The 24,380-nt window shown below is 47.3% G+C and overlaps 1 protein-coding gene across 2 annotated transcripts in view; it reads right to left on the bottom strand.

Moving 5' to 3' along the window:
• The window catches only part of CEP290 (centrosomal protein 290), a 1,276,764-nt gene that overhangs the window by 745,901 nt on the left and 506,483 nt on the right, over positions 1-24,380 (bottom strand). For both annotated transcript variants that reach the window (XM_069229617.1, XM_069229618.1), the window contains one exon: positions 12,568-12,679. In XM_069229617.1, coding sequence (XP_069085718.1) covers positions 12,568-12,679 — 112 coding nt within the window. The remainder of the gene's footprint in view (positions 1-12,567; positions 12,680-24,380) is intronic.

Below are 24,380 nucleotides of genomic sequence, written 5' to 3'. Positions count from 1 at the left end.
TCCCCCCACCTTCTACCACCTGCTGCAGAAAAATATTCTTCCCAGCTGAGATACCCTTTCTCCTACATCCCTTGAATATAATACTATTGTGTCTTGTTGTAAGGAAGCTCTTCCACCCAAATTATTCCAACCATCTCTTGGGGTCTAGTTTTCAGTGCATAAGGCAGGTGGGAAACTGCACTGTAAATGCTGATGAAGGCCAACATACAGAAAGGCCTGAAAGGATTTATGCTTGAAACAATCGTCTGGGAAAATTATGTTTCCAAACCCAATCCTGAGCTTATTACAGTGGAAAATAATTAAATATATTTCACCATTCTAAGTACACCTACGATTTCAAAACTCCGCTTATTCTCGTTTTGTGCATAAGGAAGGGGAATTTAAAATATTTTTGTAGCTCTAAATTAAGATGTGCAAAGCATTTGTGAAGGGCCCAAACAGCTTTTTGGAAACTGATGTCACAGTGGATAGGAAAATGTAAGCTTTAATAATCAGCCACTGTATGAAATGCCCTTTTTGACATTGTTACCCCAACTTTTTTGCCCTTGTACTGATGCTTTTTGACAGGAAGTGCACTGGGTCCCTGCTAACCAAGGTCCCAGTGCCAGTGTTCTTTCCCTAAAACGAAATATATGATGATTGTAATCCAACTGGAATGAACTTTAGCACCCCTGTAAGTCCCTAGAAAAAGGTTCCTCTGGTACCCAGGGAATCGGTAATAAAGAAGGCCCCAAAGGAGTACAGCGTGTGTTATGCCACTCTAAGGGACTCATACTCAAACACATGCAGACTGCCATCGCAGAATTCGTGAAATGCTGCAAACCATTTTGGAAAAACAACACTGCACACACCTTGTTTGCAATGCCCATTCCACTGCATATAATATATGTAAGTCCCCGCTACAGCAGGCCTTAAGGGCCCTAAGGCAAGATGCATTCAATTACATGTGAGGGTGCATCTGCATGAGCAGATATGCCCCTGTGATGTCTTGTTCCATTACTAGATATTGCAAGTAACCGGGAAGCCAACTTAAGGACATGTACTGGGGACTGGTCAACACGAGTTTCCCAGCTATATCATAGCTCAGTGAAAACTAATGGTGTTTGGTATAAAACACCTCGACTGAATAAACCGATACTGATGCCAGTATCAGATTTATTATGACATGCACCCAGAGGGCACCTTAGAGGTGTTACGAAAGTAAAGGTACTTTATTATAGTAACACAAATACTAAAATACTGTATAGGCAATACCCCAAATGGAGGTAGGTAAACACACTATTATATGCACATTAGTAATCAGTAAATAGCATAGAAAACAATAGGAAATGGTAAAAAGCAATAGCAAATAGTGAGGGTCCTAGGGGAGACCCAAACCATATACTAAAAAAGTATAATGTGAAAGGCAGTCCCCCACCCAGGGAAGTGGGATCACTAGAGTGGAACTAGGAATTCCACGAATTTTGGCACCAGAGTGACCCCCAGCGATCAGGTGAGCAGAGGAAAGTACCTGGTTTCGAACAAACCAACAGGAGGACTTTGGAAGAGGATTGTGGAAGACCAAGACAAGACTGGAAGAACCCAAAGGTGGATCTTTACAGAAGAGGACCTGCAAAAGAAGGGGACCAAGTTCAGTTCGTTATGGAGTGCACGGTTGTGGCAGGAACCACCACACACCCTTCTGTGGATTCAGGACCAGGTTGACGGTGGACGAAGAAGGTCAGCAGTGTAGCACAGGAGCCTAAGAGGATCCCCAGAAATGATGCATGTGATGTTCCACGTCAGCAGTCGAGATGCAGTTGGTCAGTGGTGCTAGAAAACCGCCAACAAGCCTTGGCAAATGTAAGAGCTGGAGAAGAAGGTTTGAAAGGCTGAGGAGGACCAGCAAGGTCCAGGAGACTCGACCCAAGGAGGGGAGACTGGGGTGACCATCAACAACTGGGAGACTCACAAGAAGAGGAGGCAGCTCCCACAGCCAACCCACTGGCAGCAGGCACAGGAGTCGCGGTGAGGCTGTAGGAAAGTAACATCTTCCGTGGCATGTTACCCCCCATTTGTACCTGTATGTCAGTATGTTTTTCCCTGTCTCACTGGAGTCCTGCTGGTCAGGACCCCGGTGCTCATACGTTATGGCCTAGTGTATGTATGTGTGTAGTGGTTAACTGTGTCACTGAGGCTCTGCTAATCAGAACCTCAGTGCCTATGCTCTCTCTGCTTTTAAATTTGTCACTGTAGGCTAGTGACTTCATTTACCAATTTGCAATTGGCACACTGGACCCCCCTTATAAGTCCCTACTATATGGTACCTATTTACCCAGGACATTGGGGTTCCAGGAGATCCATAAGGGCTGCAGCATTTCTTTTGCAACCCATAGGGAGCTCAGACAAACCCTAGCACAGGCAAACCATTGCAGCCTGCGTGAAATAATGCACACGTTATTTCACAGCCATTTTCACTGCACTTAAGTAACTTATAATTCACCTATATGTCTAACCTTCACTTGCTGAAGGTTAGGTGCAAAGTTACTAAGTGTGAGGGCACCCTTGCACTAGCAAATGTGCCTCCACATAGTTCAGGACCATTTCCCCGGACTTTGTGACTGCGGGTACCCCATTACCCGTACGGACTACATATAGGAAAATACCCAGGAAGTCCCAGGAAGGCAGAACAGAGCATTTCATCTGAGAGCAGGGTGTTACACCCTCTCCCTTTGGAAATAGGTGTTACAGGCTGGGGAGGGGTAGCCTCCCCCAGCCTCTGGAAATGCTTTGAAGGGCACAGATGGTGCCCTCCTTGCATGAGCCAGTCTACACCGGTTCAGGGACCCCTTGTCCCCTGCTCTGGCGCGAAACTGGACAAAGGAAAGGGGAGTGACCACTCCTCTGTCCATCTCCACCCTACAGGTGGTGCCCAGAGCTCCCCCAGTGTGTCCCAGACTTCAGCCATCTTGCTTTGCAAGGTGTGGGGGCACTCTGGAGGCCGCTGAGTGGCCAGGGCCAGCAAGTGATGTCAAGGCCCCTCCTGATAGGTCAATACGGATAAGGTACCCAATCCCCCTCTCAGGGCTATTTAGGGTCTCTCCTGTGGGTTCTCTCCAGATTCTGCTTGCACGTTTCCTTCAGGAATCCTCTGCAACAACTTCATCATCCTCTGACCTCGGATCAACTGCAGCCTGCTCCAAGAATCTCTGTAACTGCAACAAAGTATCCACAAGAGATAGTTTTCTTCAGCAACCTTAGCTCCAAGCCTGCAACTGCAACAGTTTCCACGGTGTGCACGCTCTGAGGACTTCCTGTATTCACCCTGCACCAGAAGGACCAAAGAAATCTCCCGTGGAGTGACAGAGTCGCTCCTCTGCTCCAGCAGGCACCTTCCAAGACGATGACCAGTACCCTTGGACTCCTCTCACAGCGACAAGCGCGCTCCTAAGGACACAGAGGGTGGACATCATCGACAGACTGTTCTGAGGTCCTGCTGATGCAATTTGGAAGAGGTAAGACCTTGCCTTCCCAGAGAGCGACGGTAGCCCTGTGCACTGCGTCTTCTTCACCTCCTAAGGCCTCTGTGCACTATTTGCAAAATTCCTTCGTGCACAGCCCCAGCACTCTATCCTGCGACGCTCAACTTGCTGAGTTGTTCTCCGGCGGTGTGGGACCTTACTTTGTTGTGCTGTATTGACCGCGTTTTGCACCTCCTTTGTCTCAGTGTCCTGGGACCTCCAGTGGTGCTGGCTTGCATCCTGAGGGCTCTCTAAATAAAGTGCTGAGAGCCCCCTCTTCCTCCTCACACAGAGTTGAGGCCCCAGGTCCCTCCTGGGTCCATCCAGCGCCATTTTGACACAAAACGCACAATTGCCGAAGCCAAGGCTTGTTGGCGACTTCCAACACAAAATCACGTCTGCAACGATCTTCACGTCCTGGGACATCCTTTGCATCATGCAGGAACCTGCTGGCATCTTCCAAGGGTGCATTTCTGCAGTCTTCGACTAACAGTGGACTATTCTTTTGCACCCTTTTCTGGGTTGGCAGGGGCCCCGTCCTTCCTCGAACTTCTTTCGACTTCTGGACTCGGTCCCCTTCTTTTGCACGTCTTCAGGTCCAAGAATCCAGAAGTTTTTCTTTGCAGACTTGGTTGGTTGCTGCAAAATCCCAATCATGAGGTGTAGAGCGTGCTAAGGAAACTTGCAGTACTTTACTCCTGCTTTTCTGGGCTCTGGGGTGGGGTAATTTACTTACCCTTACTGTATTCTTACTCTCCCAGCAATTCTGCACACACTACACTTGTCTAGGGGGGGGAATTCGTGATTTGCATTTCACTTTCTTAGTATATGGTTTGTGTTGCCCCTAGTCCTATTTTCTCCCATTGCATTTCCTATTGTTTGAATTGCTCTAGGACTATTTACTTGTCTAATTTTGGGGTCTAGTGTATATATTGTGTATAATACTTACCTTCCGAAGGACTATTGTCTCTAAGATATTTTTGCTACTGTGTCACCCAAATAAATACCTTTATTTTTGGTAACACTGAGTATTGTCTTTACTGTGTATAAGTATAGTGTGACTATAAGTGGTATTGCAGGAGCTTTGCACGTCTCCTAGTTCAGCCTAAGCTGCTCTGCCATAGCTACCCCTATCAGCCTAAGCTGCTAGAGCACTACTACATTTCTCTAATAAGGGACAACTGGACTTGGTTTAAGGTGTAAGTACCCAAGGTACCTACTACAAACCAGGCCAGCCTCCTACATAGGCCCACTCACCACGCCTAGAGGAGTGTCGCATGGCTCTGGAGCAGCAGGCAGAAGACAGAGTCACAGGTAGAAGTGGTGGGGGCTGGGTCTGCACGGAGCCTGAAGATCCCTTGGAAAAAGAATAAACAAGCCTTGGTAGCTGCAATAGTTGCGGTGCACAAGGGTACTGTCCTACAAGGAGAGGCAAGTCTTACCGCCTCCCAAGCTTGATAGCTGGTAGAGAGGAAAAAGGGGACCACTCCAGACCACCACCTGTTGCAGGATCCATGCAGCTCCAGAGGAGAGAAGATCCATGCAGCCAGTCATCATTGCAGTTGGTGCCTACGGATGCAGGGAGTGACTCCTTCACTCCAAGGGAGAATCCTTCTTACTTCTTGTGCAGGCTGAAGTCTCGTCGTCCTCAGAGGATGCACAGCTAGGGAAATGTTGCAGTTGCTGGAAGGAGCCCGAAAAACAATTTTTGCCGAGCAGAGACGTCACTGAAGTTGCAGATTGTCAGTTCCTGAAGGGTCCAGTTGCAGTCGCAGTGGCCAGAAGAGGAAGTAAACCATGTAGCGGAGTCCTGCTGGAATCTTGCACGTCGAATCTGGGGACCCACCCAAGAGGGAGACACTAAATAGCCCAGGAAGGGGGACTGGTCACCTAGCAGGGTGACCACCTCTGAGGAGGGGGCTGTGACGTCACCTGCCTGGCCTTGCCACTCAAATGCTCCCAGGGGCCTCTGCCCACCTTGGATTTAAGATGGCAGAATCAACTGGTCACCTGGAGGAGCTCTAGGCACCAACCCTGGGGTGGAGATGGACAGGGGAGTAGTCACTCCCTTTTCCATTGTCCAGTTTCGCGCCAGAGCAGGGACGGGGGTCCCTGGACTGGTGCAAACCGGTTTATGCAAAGAGAGTACCAAATGTGCCCTTCAGCACATACTGGTGCCTTGAGGAGGCTACACCTCCTAAGCCATGTAACACCTATTTTCAAGGGAGAGGATGCTACTTTCCTCTCCAACACAAAACCCTTTTTTTCTGCCTTCCTCTGCCTGAGCTTTTTTTCAAGCAGCAGGAGGGCAATAACCTGTCTGAGGGGTATCAGCAGGGTGGGATGCCCAGACAACCCCAGATAACTAGTAGAAGCAATGCTGGCGGTCCTCCAAGGAGCCCCCAGAATGCATGGAATCATACAACCAACACTGGCAACATTATTAGGGTATGATTCCGACATGTTTGATACGAAACATGCCTAGGTTTGGAGTTACTATTATGTAGCTGGGCGCAGATAGTGACCTGTGTCCCGTACACAGATAAAATGGCTTCCCCGCACTCACGAAGTCCAGTGTAATGGGGCTGGAGTTCATAGGGGCACCTCTGCTCACGCAGGAGTGCCCTCACACACAGGTACCTGCACCCTTCCCTCTGGGCCAGAGGGGTGACATTACCTGTTGTAAAAGGGTGCATGCACTTTTTCATTCAGGCTGCAATGGCAGGCCTGCAGACACCTTTTACATGAGCTCTCATGGGTGGCACAATACATGCTGCAGCCCGTGGGAAACCCCTGGTGCCCCAATGCCCTAGGTACCTAAGTACCATATACTAGGGACTTATATGGGGGCACCAGTATACCAATTGTGGGTGTGCAAAGTCCTAAGCAACCAAAGTTAAAGGGAGAGGACACAGTCACTGGGATCCTGGTTAGCAGGATCACAGTGAACACAGTCAAAACACACTCACAGCAGGTAAAAAAATGAGGGTAACAATGCCAAAAAGAGGGTACTTTCCTACAGTACTTACCTGGTAACGTTGATCTTGGTGTCAAAATATATATAAAAATTTGCATTATTTTTCTAAATTGTTCTCGGATTTCTGATTGAGTGTGTGTCTCCTTTATTGACTCTGTGTGTACAACAAATGCTTAACACTCCCTTCTGATAAGCCTAAACTGCTCGACCACACTACCACAAACAGATCACATGGATCATTAAAGTAAGCCCCTGTAAATCAATAAGGGTCGGCTGGACTATTTGTCCAGTGTACCCCTACATTTCTTACACTATATAGATAGACAACTTCCAACAGACACAGCCCTCAACCACATTTATTTTGATTTCCTTGAGTCAACTGTAATATATGTGAATGAATGAATGAAACAGAGCTTGTAAAGCGTGACTGCCAAACAAAGGGTATCCGCAAGCTAAATAATTTAGCAGAGCACTGGAGGACATAACTTGAAAAGCGCTACTGCTATCGAGGTGGCGTCCAGGTGAGGCCTCCGCAGAGGACGTTGAGAATACAGAAAGCTCAGACTGGCAGTTGGAAAGCAGGATTTTTGTATTATTCCTAAATACACTGAACTAGAAACTCAGCGAATATGTAATGGAAGGGAGTGCCACAGTTTTGCTAATAGGTAGGACAGGGTCTGCCACTGTTATCTGAAGAGTTTGATTTTTGTTTTTTCTCTCTTGAGACATCAAGGCAGAAAGCAGCTTGCGGTTAACGGCTGTAGGGAGCTGGGTTCTGGTTACAGTACACTTTTTGCCTGGTTTTAGATGCAACTTTGACTGAAGTGCACTTGGTGCCTGCTAACCATGTCTCCAGTGCCAACGTCCCTCCCTTAAAGCAAGACACCTGCTCACTTGATGCCCAATTGACCAAGTCCTTCAGCTCCCTTTAGGTCCCTAGTATATTGTAACACTGGTACCTAGGGCATGGGTACTGAAGAGGGGCCCTCAGAGCTGCAGCATAACTTGTGCCACCCTGAGGGACCCAGCATCAACCTCATGCAGACTGTCATTGCAGGTTGCGTGACAAGGTGCTTCCAAAATTGAAAACACAACATGGCACACAGCATGTGTGCCATGCCCCCTAAATACTGCATTCAATATATGTAAGTCACCCCTCTAGCAGGCATTACAGCCCTAAGCCAGGTTGCATTACATTACATGTGAGGACATATCTGCATGAGCAGATATGCCCCTGCTATGTCTCTGTCGATTCTCAGACATAGTAAGTGTACAGGGAAGCCATTTTAAATGCATGTGCTGGACATTGGTCACTACGAGTCCCTCAGCTACATGATGGCTTCTCTGAATTCTGGGATGTTTGGTATCAAACATCTCAGAATAAACCCTCACTGACCCCAGTTATGGATTTAAAAAAATGCACCCAGAGGGAAGTTTAGAGGTGTTCCCTGAAAACCTACCAGTTACTAATGTGTTGACTGACTGGTCTTGACCACCACAGACACATTTCTGGACTCCTACGGTGAGAGCAAGAGCTCTCGCGGCCCAGAGACAAAAGCCTGCATTGGGCAGAGGTGTTAAATCCTCTCCCAGACAGGATGGACTTTCCAGGGCAGGGAGCTTCAAAGGCCTTGCCACCTTTGTAATGCGACCCAGGTCTCTCCAAATGGTGGAGATGACCAACCCCCCTGCCCTGACCCAACTTCTGGCTGCAACACAGGCGAGAAGGAAGATGTTACTTATCCAGTAGACATCTGTTTGTGGCATGTAGTGCTCTAGATTAAAATGCTTTGCATAAGTCCGCCATCTAGTGTGGGGTCTGGAGTGTTACAAGTTAATTTTATTTGAAGAAAGTTTTCGCGTCACAAGATCGAGTGACTCCTCCTCTTGGTGATACTGCGCACGGGCATCGAGTTCTTTGTTAGACTGTTTTCCCGCAGGCAAGTGAGCTAAAGAGTGCATACAGAGTAAAGAGAAAGAGATGTCCATGCAGTGTATTTACATGCATACAATATTTACATGGGAATGCAACTTCAACGGTCACAGGCGTCCGTGATGGAGGGAGGGCACATGTGAATCTACAGCACTACATTCCATGAACAGATGTCTAATGGGTAAGTAACATTTGCAGTCCCTCCAAGTCAGAGGTGGCTAGCCTGTAGGAGTTGGGGTTGCTTGAAAAAGTTTTCTGAGCACTGCTTGGCCAACATTGGCTTGTTGTTGTGCTAAAACATCTACACAATAGTGTTTAGTAATTATATGTGGTGTAGACCAAGTAGCAGCTTTACATTTGTCTGCTACTAGGTTGTTACCAAAGGAAAAGCAATAAAAGCACCTTTTGTTCTGGTACAATGTGCTATATGGCTAATAGGTAACTGCCATTTGGCTTTGGCATAGCAAGTTTGAATACATTTGACTATCCACCTGGATATACCATTTTCTGATATTGGGTAACAAATAAGAGCCCTTTTTACATCTAGCGAAGAGCTCTCTGTACAACTGATTCTGGGTGTAGGGAAAAAAAGGTGGTAATTTGATTGATGGATGTGGCATTGGGTTACTACTTTTGGAAAGAATTTAGGGAGAACTACCCTAACTCTGCGTAACTGGGAAAATGGTTCTTCTAAAGTTAGTGCCTGGAGTTCACTGACTCGTCTTAGGGAAGTGATGGCCACTAAAAAAAGCTACTTTCCATGAAAGGAATTATTGGGTGCAAGTATGCACAGGCGCAAAATGTTGACCTATGAGCCTAGTAAGTACAATATTAAGATTCCAGGATGGTGCTGGAGGAACCCTGGGTGGAATGATTCCATGAAGGCTTTGACAACTGGAATTCTGAAGCAAATATCCCTGACCAATTTATCCATAGAGGATTGCCCTTGGACTGAGGGTGAGGATATCTGGAGGCAACATTTTGGCATTTTGTATTTTGTGCAGTGGCAAACAGTTCTAGTTGAGGTGTTTCTCCACTTTTGAAAGTAATGGTGAAGGACTTGTGGGTGGAGTTCCCATTTGTGGAGTTGTTGCTGCATCCAGCTGAGGAGGTCTGCAACCTAGTTGTCCATGCCTGGGAGATACACTGCCACTAAACGAATGTGGTGGGGAATTGCCCACTTCCACATTATTTGAGCACGCCCCCCCATTTCTGCAGATACTACATGGCTGTCATGTCTGTGTGGATTAGGACCACTTTTTGGGAGAGTTGTGGTAGAAAAGCTTTGACTGCTAGGAAAACTGCCTGCCACTCCAACTAATTGTTGTGGGAGGCTTGTGAATGGGATCCCATTTTCCTTGTATGGTGAGGTTGTTGAGGTAAGACCCCCAACCTGTCTGTGATGCATCTGCAGTCTGAGTGATTTGAGGTACAGGGTCCTGAAAGGGATGCCCATTGGAAACGTTAGTGGGATTCTACCAATGCAGACAGCGGTGAGTCTGGCAGTCCAACAACACTAGATATTGGAGATGACCCTGTGACTGAGACCACTGACGAGACAGACATTGCTGTAAGGGATGCATGTGTAGTCTGGCATGGGGAAAAATTGTGATACAAGATGCCATCATCTCTGGTAGTTGCATCATTGTCCTGACTGTGTAATTTTGATTTTCCTGTAGCTGAGAAATGAAAGTTTGAAAAGTTTGGATTTGAGTTGGGCTTAGATATACCAACACTAACTGAGCAATGAGAGTTACTCCTAGATAAGCAGCTCCATCGCTGTTTCTGCAAAGGTTGGAGATGGGATTTCTACTATATCCTGAGTGTGATGCTGACAGTGCTGGATGGTGCTGGCTTTCATGAGCCAATCGACCAAGCAGGGGAAGACATGGATGTTGAGGTATGCTGCAACTACTAGTAGACATTTTGTGAAGACCCTAGGTGCAGAAGAAGCACCCCCGTCAGCCTGTCTGCACTCCTCGACGGATTTTGCACCAGAAGACACCTGGTCCTGCAGCTGACCCTCCAGAAACCTGGGAGGACTTCCGGCCTTTGAAAAAGACTCAAGACTTCAGTGAGCTGCAGACCTGCTCTGCAACCAACTCTAAGTGAAGTACTCTGCAGCCTCCTGAACCACAAAGACCAGACACCTGAAGTCACCACTACACCCGCCATCACCAACCCAAGAGGGAGTGAACGTTCAGTGTCAGCAAGGTCCCCCAACTGTCCAGAGTCTGTGTCCATCGTGGTTTCACCGCTCATGGACTCCCAGAAGTGGTCTACAGCTTCTGAACGCAGGCCCTCTCTCCCGCAGCCTCAGAGGTGAGAGAAACCCAACACCTAAAGCAACCACTGCACTTGTCGCTGTCAGCCTGAGTTTAAGTGGACCTCTGGTGTCAACGATGTCACCCAGCTCTCCTGAGCTCGTGTCCACTGTGTTTTCACCCTCCTGGACTCAATAACGATGACTGCATCCTCAGACCACAAGACCACCCATAAATGCGACTGCTCATGGGCAAGGAAACCCGAACCCAAAGGACACCCCTGCATCCGTCACCCCTGGTGAAGAGGACCAAAGGTGCACCTATACCCCAAGCACCCCACGTTTGCACCATACCTGTTGATTATCCTTGAGTGACCCCTCAGCTAGAGCCTGCAGCCTAAATCCACGAGACCAATCCGCATTGAAATACACTGGGCACCCGACGCCATACTACACCTCTGCACCTGGCCGCTGTGCAGTGACCTGTTGATGTGGTCCTGACCCTTGCCCAGTACTCACCTTAGGTCTACAAGATAGTTCCTGTGAGTCGTTGTATAGTGCTTGTAAGCTGAATCTGTTTTCCTTCCATAGGCTAACAATGAAGAACTCTGAAATTGGACAGTGTCAATTTTTGCAAGTGAAAAGTATTTATGCCTAAAAACGTACTTACCTTATAACTAAGTTCTTGGGTTTACAGTATTTATAAACAAAAGGAGTATTTTTCTAAACTGGTCTTGGACTTATTCTTTGAGTGTGTGTCTCATTTAAGGCCCCTGTGAGTACATTAAATGCTTAGCACTACCCTCTGATAAAGCATAACTGCTTGCCCACACTACCAAAAAATAAAGCATTAGTCCTGTCTACTTTTGCCTCTGCAAACCAAATGGGGTTCCACAGGACTCTCTGCACGGTGTACTTTTTAGTACACCATAGACAGAGCCAGTTTCCTACAAGGAGTCACACAATCATGTGACTCAGAACACTTCTTTGAAGAAAAACAACTTGCACCATTCTACACCCAACACTACAAGGCAGGAGTATACAGAGCATGTGTATCTACAGCCACACATGCCATCAAACACATATTTACTGTTATGTATGTTGCAAATCAGAATAAAAACTATTGTTCAAAATAGTTATTGTAAGGCCAAATACAAGGCAAATCAACAACATACAGCTCTCCTCTAAAAACTAGCTATTTTTTTATTATCTATGGATGTATTCCTTGTACATCACATACATAAACAAGCTGAAAACAAATTGACACAGAATATAAACCTTTTATTGATTTCTATTGGTTTTAAGATGTTTTTCCCATAAAACATCATAGCATGCTTTAAAGCATCTACACATTTTCTTTTTTTAACTACAGAATTTAGGAAAAGCTTTAAAATATGAATTATTAATGCAAACTATCAGCAAGAACCAGAACGAAGACATGAAACAGTGACTCAGAATGTCAGGGAAGATATAGAGAGAAAAATCAATGCAAACGGTCTGTAGCTGCAAATGTAGACTCTCAACAGTTGCCAGTGGGCCTGTTAAACACCTCAATTGAATCCTCCACTTTCAAAGGGGCTTACACACTCCCTTCAAATGGTGAAAATCAAGGGCAAAAAGCAACGAGATGGGGTATTAAGTATCATCATGTGAGGAATTCTAAATCAATAATCAATGTGACCAGGGAAGCGATTTAGCTATACAAAAGTGAGGGGTAATACACGATTGTCAGCAGTCCTCAGAAAACATCAAACATGAAAGGACTGGTTGCTTCTCTGGCAATATTAAATAGAACTCACAATAGAAAACACTAACAATAAAAACAGCAATAGCCTTTTCCCTTCATAAAGCTTTCATTATTAAGGATGATTTTACTTTTTCAAGGTGTACTTACCCACTTTTGAATAGTACTCCCAAGTTTGCTCAAGAGTGTGGAGTTTTTCTTTGGCAATTTCCAGTTCTTTATTTGAAGATTCAATTTGTTTCTTCAAGGACATGTTTTCGCTCTGCAAACAGAAAATCACGACCATGAAAGTGTGGAAGAAAGTGTGCATCAACATCTCTGTGCAAACTTGATACTAGATTTTCCATCATTACAACTGGAGTAACAAATACAATGGGGACAATCGAATAAAGTAGCAACCTACTATACGAAGCAGCCCTTCTTTAGGAAGGCCCTTCACTATTTTGCTCTACAAAAGTGATACATACTCAATTGCTGTAACAGATGCTACACTTTATTGCAAACTTTAAAACGTGGAAAACAATTTAAGATCTGTCTGTGCATTCAACATGCTATCATAAATATGACAAGTGCCTGTAAGAATTATGTTACATGACCACAGGTAAGGATAAACAGAATATGCTGAGCAGTAATAAATTGAGTTGAGCTTAGGAAGAGATAAGAAAGATACCCAAATTAAGTAAAAGAATGCACAGGAGCCACATCCCAGCAGCTTGCAATAGCAAAAAGACCTTGACGTAAGCACCAAACTTTAGGCAATCCAAATATTTATTCCAATCGCATGAAAACTGCAAACAGAAACAAATCGGTTATGCACTTTCAGTAACTCTGACTCTAAAGGGTTACACATTCACCCTGCAGATTCTTAATCTATGAAATATTCAAGCATGGGCTAGGACTGTAGTACGTTTATACCATATATCTATGTCTGCAGGGGAGGGAGAGAGCATCCAGTGTCTCCTATAATGCTGCATGACAAACTAAAAGAGCAACTTACTTACGTTCAGTAATGCATTATTGTAGGAAATTGGCTCTGTATATACTATTTCAAAGTAAGAAATAGTGTGCACGGAGTCCAAGGCTTCCCCTTAGAGGTAAGATAGTGGCAAAAAGAGATCATTCTAATGCTCTATTTTGTGGTAGTGTGGTCGAGCAGTAGGCTTATCAGAGGGTAGTGTTAAGCATTTGTTGAACACACACAGGCAATAAATGAGGAACACACACTCAAAGACAAATTCCAGGCCAATAGGTTTTTATATAGAAAATATATTTTCCTAGTTTATTTTAAAAACCACAGGTTCAAGATTTACAAGTAATACTTTAAATGAAAGGTATTTCACTCAGGTATTCTAGGAACTTTGAATAATCACAATAGCATCTAAGGTTTTGACAAAAATGGCAATAAGCTAATTTAAAAATGGACACAGTGCAAAACTCAACAGTTCCTGGGGGAGGTACGTATTTGTTAAGTTCACAGGTAAGTAAAACACTTACAGGGTTCAAATTTGGGTCCAAGGTAGTCCACCGTTGGGGGTTCAAGGCAACCCCAAAGTTACCACACCAGCAGCTCAGGGCCGGTCAGGTGCAGAGGTCAAAGTGGTGCCCAAAACACATAGGCTTCAATGGAAACAGGGGTGCCCCGGTTTCAGTCTGCCAGCAGGTAAGTACCCGCGTCTTCTGAGGGCAGACCAGGGGGGTTTTGTGCAGAAAGTACACCCTCAGCGGCACAGGGGCGGCCAGGTGCAGAGTGCAAACAGGCATCGGGTTTCAGATAGGAATCAATGGGGAGACCCGGGGGTCTCTTCAACGATGCAGGCAGGCACGGGGGGCTCCTTGGGGTAGCCACCACCTGGGCTAGGCAGAGGGTCGCCTGGGGGTTGCTCCTGCACTGGTGTTCGGTTCCTTCAGGTCCTGGGGGCTGCGGGTGCAGTGCTGGTTCCAGGCGTTGGGTTACCTGAAGCAGGCAGTCGCAGTCAGGGGGAGCCTCTGGATTTCCTCTGCAGGCGTCGCGGTGGGGTTCAGGGGGGTCAACTCTGGCTACCCACAGGCTTGCAGTCGCCTGGGAGTCCTCCCTGTAGTGTTGGTTTTCCGCAGGTTGAGCCGGGGGCATCGGGTCCAGAGTGGAAAGTCTCAAGTTTCCGGCGGGAAACGTGTGGTCTTTAAAAGTTGCTTCTTTGTTGCAGAAGGTTGCAGTTTCTTGAACAGGGCCGCTGTTCTCTGGAGCTTCTTGGTCCTTTAGATGCAAGGTAGTCCTCTGAAGTTTCAGAGGTCGCTGGACCCTGTTGGATGAGTCGCTGTTGCAGTTTTCTTCTAAGTAGGGAGACAGGCCAGTGGGGCTGGGGCCAAATCAGTTGTTGTCTCCGTCTTCGCTGTAGGGCTTCAGGTCAGCAGTCCTTCTTCTTCTTTAGGTTGCAGGAATCTATCTTCCTCGGTTCTGGGAGCCCCTAAATACTGAATTTAGGGGTGTGTTTAGGTTTGGGAGGGCAGTAGCCAATGGCTACTGACCCTGGGGGTGGCTACACTATCTTTGTGCCTCCTCCCTGTGGGGAAGGGGGCACATCCCTAATCCTATGATTTCTAAAAGTAAGAGTCACCTCAGCTCAGGACACCTTAGGGGCTGCCTGACTGGGGAGTGACTCCTTCTTGTTTTTCTCATTATCTCCTCCTGCCTTGCCGCCAAAAGTGGGGGCAGTGGCCGGAGGGGCGAGCATCTCCACTAGCTGGGATCCCCTGTGGTGCTGTAACAAAGGGGGTGAGCCTTTGAGGCTCACCGCCAGGTGTTACAGTTCCTGCAGGGGGAGGTGAGAAGCACCTCCACCCAGTACAGGCTTTGTTCCTGGCCACAGAGTGACAAAGGCACTCTCCCCATGTGGCCAGCAACGTGTCTGGTGTGTGGCAGGCTGGCAAAAACTAGTCAGCCCACACTGGAAGTCAGGTATGTTTTCAGGGGGCATCTCTAAGATGCCCTCTGGGTGTATTTTACAATAAAGTGCACACTGGCATCAGTGTGCATTTATTGTGCTGAGAAGTTTGATACCAAACTTCCCAGTTTTCAGTGTAGCCATTACGGTGCTGTGGAGTTCGTGTTTGACAGACTCCCAGACCATATACTCTTATGGCTACCCTGCACTTACAATATCTAAGGTTTTGCTTAGATACTGTAGGGGCATAGTGCTCATGCACATATGCCCGCACCTGTGGTATAGTGCACCCTGCCTTAAGGCTGTAAGGCCTGCTAGAGGGGTGACTTACTTATGCCACAGGCAGTGTGAGGTTAGCATGGCACTCTGAGGGGAGCGCCATGTCGACTTAGTCATTTTCTCCCCACCGGCACACACAAGCTGGCAAGAAGTGTGTATGTGCTGAGTGAGGGGTCCCCAGAGTGGCATAAGACATGCTGCAGCCCTTAGAGACCTTCCCTGGCATCAGGGCCCTTCGTACCAGGGTTACCTGTTACAAGGGACTTACCTGGGTGCCAGGGTTGTGCCAATTGTGGAGACAAAGGTACAGTTTAGGGAAAGAACATTGGTGCTGGGGCCTGGTTAGCAGGGTCCCAGCACACATTTTTAAATCATAACTTGGCATCAGCAAAGGCAAAAAGTCAGGGGGTAACCAAGCCAAGGAGGCATTTCCTTACACAGCCCCCCCCCCCTCAAACGAAAGAGGATGAGACTAACCTTTCCCAAGAGAGTCTTTACTTGCTAAGTGGAAGAACCTGGAAAGGCCATCTGCATTGGCATGGGACGTCCCAGGTCTGTGTTCCCCTATAAAGTCCATTCCCTGTAGGGATATGGACCACCTCAACAGTTTAGGATTTTCACCTTTCATTTGCATTAGCCATCTGAGAGGTCTGTGGTCAGTCTGAACTACAAGGTGATTACCAAAGAGGTATGGTCTCAGCTTCTTCAGGGACCAGACCACAGAAAAAGGCCTCCCTCTCAATGGCACTCCAACGCTGCTCCCTGGGGAGTAACCTCCTGCTAATGAAAGCAACAGGCTGGTCAAGGCCATCATCATTTGTTTGGGACAGAACTGCCCCTATCCCATGTTCGGAGGCATCAGTCTGCACAATGAACTGCTTGGAGTAATCTGGAGCTTTGAGAACTGGTGCTGTGCACATAGCCTGTTTCAGGGTGTCAAAGGCCTGTTGGATTCTACAGTCCAGTTTACCTTCTTGGGCATCTTCTTAGAGGTAAGTTCTGTGAGGGGTGTCACTATGGATCCATATCCCTTCACAAACCTCCTAAAGTAACCAGTCAAGCCAAGGAATGCCCTGATTTGAGTATGGGTTTTTGGAGCTACCCAGTCCAGAATAGTCTGGATCTTGGGTTGGAGTGGCTGGACTTGGCTTCCACCTACAAGGTGTCCCAAGTAAACCACAGTACCCTGCCCTATCTGACATTTGGATGCCTTGATAGAGAGGCCTGCTGCTTGCAGGGCCTGCAAAACCTTCTTCAGGTGGACCAGGTGATCCTGCCAGCTGGAGCTAAAGACAGCAATATCATCAAGATAAGCTGCACTAAAGGACTCTATGTCAGCAAGTACTTGATTCACCAACCTTTGGAAGGTGGCAGGGGCATTCTTTAAGCCAAAGGGCATTACAGTAGACTGATAGTGCCCATCAGGTGTAGACAATGCTGTCTTTTCTTTTGCTCCTGGTGCCATTTTTATTTGCCAGTACCCTGCCGTCAAGTCAAACGAACTCAAGTATTTGGCAGCACCCAATTTATCAATTAACTCGTCTGCCCTTGGAATGGGATGGGCATCTGTCTTGGTGACAGAATTAAGTCCTCTGTAGTGCACACAAAACCTCATCTCTCTCTTGCCATCTTTTGTGTGAGGTTTGGGGACTAAGACCACTGGGCTCGCCCAGGGACTGTTAGTGTGCTCAATGACTCCCAATTCCAGCATCTTGTGGACTTCCACTTTGATGCTTTCCTTAACTTGGTCAGACTGTCTAAAAATGTTGCTTTTGACAGGCATGCTGTCTCCTGTGTCCACATCATGGGTACACAGGTGTGTTTGGCCAGGGGTTAGGGAAAAGAGCTCAGCAAACGGTTGTAGGACTTTCCTACAGTCAGCTTGCTGTTGGCCAGAGAGGGTGTCTGAATAGATCACTCCATCTACTGAGCCATCTTTAGGGTCAGTGGAGAGGAGATCAGGGAGAGGTTCACTCTCAGCTTCCTGGTCCTCATCTGTAACCATTAACATGTTTACATCTGCCCTTTCATGAAAGAATTTGAGGCGGTTCACATGGATCACCCTTCTGGGGGTCCTGCTAGTGCCTAGGTCTACCAGGTAGGTGACCAGACTCTTTCTCTCTAGCACTGGGTAAGGGCCACTCCATCTGTCCTGAAGTGCCCTGGGAGCCACAGGCTCCAGAACCCAGACTTTCTGCCCTGGCTGAAACTCAACCATAGCAGCCTTTTGGTCATACCACATCTTCTGGAATTGTTGGCTGGCCTCAAGGTTTTTACTTGCCTTTTCCATGTACTCTGCCATCCTGGAACGCAGGCCCAGTACATAGTCCACTATATCTTGTTTAGGCTCATGAAGAGGTCTCTCCCAGCCTTCTTTAACAAGAGCTAGTGGCCCCCTTACAGGATGGCCAAACAGAAGTTCAAAGGGGGAAAACCCTACTCCCTTCTGAGGCACCTCTCTGTAGGCGAAAAGCAGACATGGTAAGAGGACATCCCATCTCCTTTTGAGCTTTTCAGGGAGCCCCATGATCATCCCCATTCTACAGTTGTACTTTAGTCTGATTGTCAGCGCTGGTGATTGGATAAGTTTGGCCAGTCAGGTATTGTCCTGGGGAAACCAGTTTGCCTGTCACCATTGTGACACTGGCACCTGTATCCCTCAGGGCTTCTACACTAGTCCCATTAATCAAGAGTTGCTGCCTATATTTTAGCATATTAGGGGGCCAGGCAGCTAGTATGGCTAAGTCCACCCCACCCTCAGAAACTAATGTAGCTTCAGTGTGAACCCTGATTTACTCTGGGCACACTGTTGATCCCACCTGGAGACTGGCTATTCCAGTGCTAACTGGAGTAGTAGTAGAAGTGGAACCTTTCTTGGGACAGGCCTTGTCCCTAGTTTGGTGTCCCTGCTGATTACAGCTACGACACCAGGCCTTTTTGGGATCCCAGTTTTTACCCTTGTACCCAAATGTGGATTGTGAAGAGGCTTTGGACCCTCCCTCCTGAGCAGGTTTTTCGGGCCCTGTAGAAGACTCTTTACTTTTACCCTTGGATGTCTCAACACTCTTCCCCTGGGGAGTCTTTGTTACCCCTTTCTTTTGGTCACCCCCTGTGGAAGTCTTGGTGACCCTAGTCTTGACCCAATGGTCTGCCTTCTTTCCCAATTCTTGGGGAGAAATTGGACCTAGGTCTACCAGATGCTGATGTAGTTTATCATTTAAACAATTACTTAAAAGGTGTTCTTTCATAAACAGATTTACAGCCCATCATAATCATTTACACCCCTGCCATTATTCCAACCATCCAGTGTTTTGACTGAGAAGTCAACAAAATCAACCCAAGTCTGGCTCGAGGATTTTTGAGCCGCCATGAACCTAATCCTGTACTCCTCAGTTGAAAATCCAAAACCCTCAATCAGGGTAGCCTTCATGAGGTCATAGGATTCTGCATCTTTTCCAGAGAGTGTGAGGAGTCTATCCCTACACTTTCCAGGGAACATTTCCCAAAGGGGAGCACCCCAGTGAGATTTGTTTACTTTTCTGGTTGCACAAGCCCTCTCAAAGGCTGTGAACTATTTGGTGATGTCATCACCACCTTCATATTTTGTTACAATCCCTTTGGGGATTTTTAGCATGTCAGGAGTATCTTTGACCCTATTTAAGTTGCTGCCACCATTGATGGGAGCTAAGCCCATCTCTTGTCTTTCCCTTTCTATGGCTAGGAGCTGTCTCTCCAAAGCCAATCTTTTGGCCATCCTGGCTAACAGTAGGTCATCTTCATTGAGGCTGCCCTCAATGCTTCCAGAGCTGTTGGACTCCCCTGCAGGAGAAGCAACATCTGTGACTATCACTTGTGGAGTCAGGGTTGGAGGAACCCTGGTCTCCCTAACTAGGAGTGGAGGGGGGAAATTTTCCTCCACATTACTAGCTTCCCCCTCTGTAAGGGTATCTTCAGATGGGGTTGTCTCTAGCAAACTCTGCCAAGAGCTCCTGGAGCTGTACTTTGGTAGGGTTTGATCCAGTTTTTTTATTTTTTGTTCTGCAGTGAGTCCTTAACTTCGACATCCTATGATGCAGGTAAGGTGTGAGGTTGAGCTCCGCCACTGTCTCTTCAGCAGTAGACATTATTTCTCTAAAAGTTGGGATACGTTTTAAGAATCTAAAACTATATCTAGAACTTAATCCAAACTTTTACAAAACCTTTAAACTCTAAAAGAAATGCTAACAGGGACTAACACAAGGACCTAGCAGGACTTTTAAAATTTTTGAAAAATTGCTAAAATTTCAAAAATCAGTTTCTAATTACAATTTTGGGAATTTTAGTCGTGTGATCAGGTATTGGCTGAGTAGTCTAGCAAATGCAAAGTCTTGTACCCCACCGCTGATCCACCAATGTAGGAAATTGGCTCTGTATATACTATTCAAAAGTAAGAAATAGTGTGCACAGAGTCCATGGGTTCCCCTTAGAGGTAAGATAGTGGCAAAAAGAGATAATTCTAATGCTCTATTTTGTGGTAGTGTGGTCAAGCAGTAGGCTTATCAGAGAGTAGTGTTAAGCATTTATTGTACACACACAGGCAATAAATGAGGAACACACACTCAAAGACAAATTCCAGGCCAATAGGTTTTTATATAGAAAAATATATTTTCTTAGTTTATTTTAAAAACCACAGGTTCAAAATTTACAAGTAATACTTTAGATGAAGGGTATTTCACTCAGGTATTCTAGGAACATTGAATAATCACAATAGCATGTACAGTTTTGACAAAAATGGCAACAAGCTATTTTAAAAATGGACACAGTGCAAAAATCAACAGTTCCTGGGCGAGGTAAGTATTTGTTAAGTTCACAGGTAAGTAAAACACTTACAGGGTTCAAAGTTGGGTCCAAGGTATCCCACCGTTGGGGGTTCAAGGCAATCCCAAAGTCACCACACCAGCAGCTCACAGCCGGTCAGGTGCAGAGGTCAAAGTGGTGCCCAAAACACATAGGCTTCAATGGAAATAGGGGTGACCCGGTTCCAGTCTGCCAGCAGGTAAGTACCTGTGTCTACGGAGGGCAGACCAGGGGGGTTTTGTAGGGCACCAGGGGGGACACAAGCAGGCACAGAAAGTACACCCTCAGCGGCACAGGGGCGGCCGGGTTCAGAGTGCAAACAGACGTCGGGTTTCAGATAGGAATCAATGGGGAGACCTGGGGGTCTCTTCAACGATGCAGGCAGGCACGGGGGGGGGCTCCTCGGGGTAGCCACCACCTGGGCTAGGCAGAGGGTCGTCTGGGGGTTGCTCCTGCACTGGAGTTCGGTTCCTTCAGGTCCTGGGGGCTGCGGGTGCAGTGCTGGTCCCAGGAGTCGGGTTCCCTGAAGGAGGTAGTCGCGGTCAGGGGGAGCCTCTAGATTTCCTCTGCAGGCATCGCTGTGGGGGATCAGGGGGGTCAACTCTGGCTACTCAGGGGCTCGCAGTCGCCGGGGAGTCCTCCCTGTAGTGTTGGGTTTCCGCAGGTCGAGCCGGGGGTGTCGGGTGCAGAGTAGAAAGTCTCACGTTTCAGGTGGGAAACATGTGGTCTTTAAAAGTTGCTTCTTTGTTGCAGAAAGTTGCAGTTTCTTGAACAGGGCCGCTGTTCTCTGGAGCTTCTTGGTCCTTTAGATGCAAGGTAGTCCTCTGAAGTTTCAGAGGTCACTGGACCCTGTTGGATGCGTCACTGTTGCAGTTTTCTTCGAAGTAGGGAGACAGGCGGGTGGGGCTGGGGCCAAATCAGTTGTTGTCTCCGTCTTCGCTGTAGGGCTTCAGGTCAGCAGTCCTTCTTCTTCTTTAGGTTGCAGGAATCTATCTTCCTCGGTTCTGGGAGCCCCTAAATACTGAATTTAGGGGTGTGTTTACGTCTGGGAGGGCAGTAGCCAATGGCTACTGACCCTGAGGGTGGCTACACCCTGTTTGTGCCTTCCCCCTGTGGGGAGGGGGGCACATACCTAATCCTATTGAGGGAATCCTCCATCTGCAAGATGGAGGATTTTTAAAAGTAAGAGTCACCTCAGCTCAGGACACCTTAGGGGCTGTCCTGACTGGGGAGTGACTCCTCCCTGTTTTTCTCATTATCTCCTCCAGCCTTGCCGCCAAAAGTGGGGGCAGTGGCCGGAGGGGCGGGCATCTCCACTAGCTGGAATGCCCTGTGGCACTGCAACAAAGGGGTTGAGCCTTTGAGGCTCACCGCCAGGTGTTACAGTTCCTGCGGGGGGAGGTGAGAAGCACCTCCACCCAGTACAGGCTTTGGTCCTGGCCACAGAGTGACAAAGGCACTCTCCCCATGTGGCCAGCAACGTGTCTGGTGTGTGGCAGGCTGGCAAAAACTAGTCAGCCCACACTGGAAGTCGGGTATGTTTTCAGGGGGCATCTCTAAGACGCCCTCTGGGTGTATTTTACAATAAAGTGCACACTGGCATCAGTGTGCATTTATTGTGCTGAGAAGTTTGATACCAAACTTCCCAGTTTTCAGTGTAGCCATTATGGTGCTGTGGAGTTCATGTTTGACAGACTCCCAGACCATATACTCTTATGGCTACCCTGCACTTACAATATCTAAGGTTTTGCTTAGATACTGTAGGGGCATAGTGCTCATGCAAATATGCCCTCACCTTTGATATAGTGCACCCTGCCTTAGGGCTGTAAGGCCTGCTAGAGGGGTGACTTACCTATGCAACAGGCAGTGTGAGGTTGGCATGGCACTCTGAGGGGAGTGCCATGTCGACTTAGTCATTTTCTCCCCACCAGCACACACAAGCTGGCAAGCAGTGTGTATGTGCTGAGTGAGGGGTCCCCAGAGTGGCATAAGACATGCTGAAGCCCTTAGAGACCTTCCCTGGCATCAGGGCCCTTGGTACCAGAGGTACCATTTACAAGGGACTTACCTGGGTGCCAGGGTTGTGCCAATTGTGGAGACAAAGGTACAGTTTAGGGAAAGAACACTGGTGCTGGAGCCTGGTTTGCATGGTCCCAGCACACTTTCAAATCATAACTTGGCATCAGCAAAGGCAAAAAGTCAGGGGGTAACCATGCCAAGGAGGCATTTCCTTACAATTATCCTCACTTTAGAATCTTCCCCAGGCGCAAGCCTGGATCAGGAATTTTTTCCCCCATTGCACGTTTGTGAGGGCATTGTGTGACTCCGTATCAACGTTGTCCACCGGATGTAACGTCAGAGGAGGCTATATGAACACCTCACTGATGTCAGTTTCTTCCTGACCATTTTCCAAGCTCAATATGTGGAGCCACATATAAAAACTGCCTATCGAAACAGTGTGTGAGAACAAAAGACCCCCCTGTGTCAAGTAATCCCTGAATTTCTAATTCAAGGTGTACATTTCCATATAGAAATCTTTGAGACCAAGAGGACTCAGTTCGCAGAGCAGGGAGCATGGGGGTTGTTACGGAATCTGCGGATAGATCCCGTCTCTACCAGATAATTCATTACCAAAGGTAAGTAACTTATTCATCTAGCCACAGATTCCTTACTTTAGAATCAGATACCAAAGTCACAGTAACCCGGAGGAGGGACTGTGAACTGAGAAATTCAAAAAAGTCTTGGTGTATCAGAAAACCGGTCTAAAGCATAAGAAAAAGACTGGACAATCATAATAATTAAGGTGAATAACAATATACTCTATGACATCAAAACCCGTGGAAGGAACCACAGGTAAATAAAACCATAAAACATGAAAACATGGTATAAGATTAGCTTCGGTAAAAAATTATCTGGTAGAGACTCTAGCTGCAGATTCCTTACACGTACCCAAGCCTCCCCGCTCAGCAGATATTTGTATATATATATATATATATATATATATATATATATACGTTTTGGGGCATTTTTGCCTTTCTTAAAGGCATGTAAGAATTTTTACTTCAAACAGTCAAGTGAAAAAGATTAAATCTATAACTGTTAGTTCTTCCATCACTGCGTTTCTAGTGTGGAAAGCTGTGGGAAAAGAACTGACGTACGCGCGTCGAGGTGGCGTCTATATAGACAACTGTGACGTCATAGACTGCTCCAACGACAGTCGGAGCATGAGGTGGAATCGTGATCCTTCTCGAGGCACCAAAGGCAAACACGATGCGGGTCTGTCACCAACATGGTGCAATGACATGCACCACACAGCTTGAACCAAGTCTTTCTCGAAGACATGACTTCCAACAGTCAAAAGACCTTGACAAACGTCGAAGAAAGGGTAGCTCTAGTCCGGATCTGCGCATAACCGGCGCGGAAGGAAAAGAACTGACGCACGCGCGCCGAGGCGGCATCTATATAGACAACTGTGACATCATAGACAGCTCCAACTAAGTGGACGACGCACGCGGAGCCTGTCAACGCACGCGGATCCGAACGACGCCACATGACGGCGTGCGCAGGGTACTGCTCAGCAGAAAAATTCTGGATTCAAAGCGGACGCCAGGGAATTCTAAGGTAAGGAATCTGCAGTTAGAAGTCTCTATCAGATAGGGGGACTGGTCACCTAGTCAGGTGACCACCTATCAGGTTGTGGCTTTGTCGTCACCTGCCTGACCTGGCCACACAGATGCTCCCAGAGGTCCCTGGCAACCTTGGATACAAGATGGCAGAACCTAGGGACCCTCTGGACGAGCTCTGGGCACCACCCCTGGAGTGGTGATGGACAGGGGAGTGGTCACTCCCCTTTCCATTGTCCAGTTTCACGCCAGAGCAGGGACGGAAGGTCCCTAAACTGGTGTAGACTGGTTTATGTATGGAGGG

The sequence above is a fragment of the Pleurodeles waltl genome, chromosome 4_1 (genome assembly GCF_031143425.1).
Source record: "Pleurodeles waltl isolate 20211129_DDA chromosome 4_1, aPleWal1.hap1.20221129, whole genome shotgun sequence".
Lineage (NCBI taxonomy): Eukaryota > Metazoa > Chordata > Amphibia > Caudata > Salamandridae > Pleurodeles > Pleurodeles waltl.
This window is presented reverse-complemented; position numbering and strand designations above follow the sequence as displayed.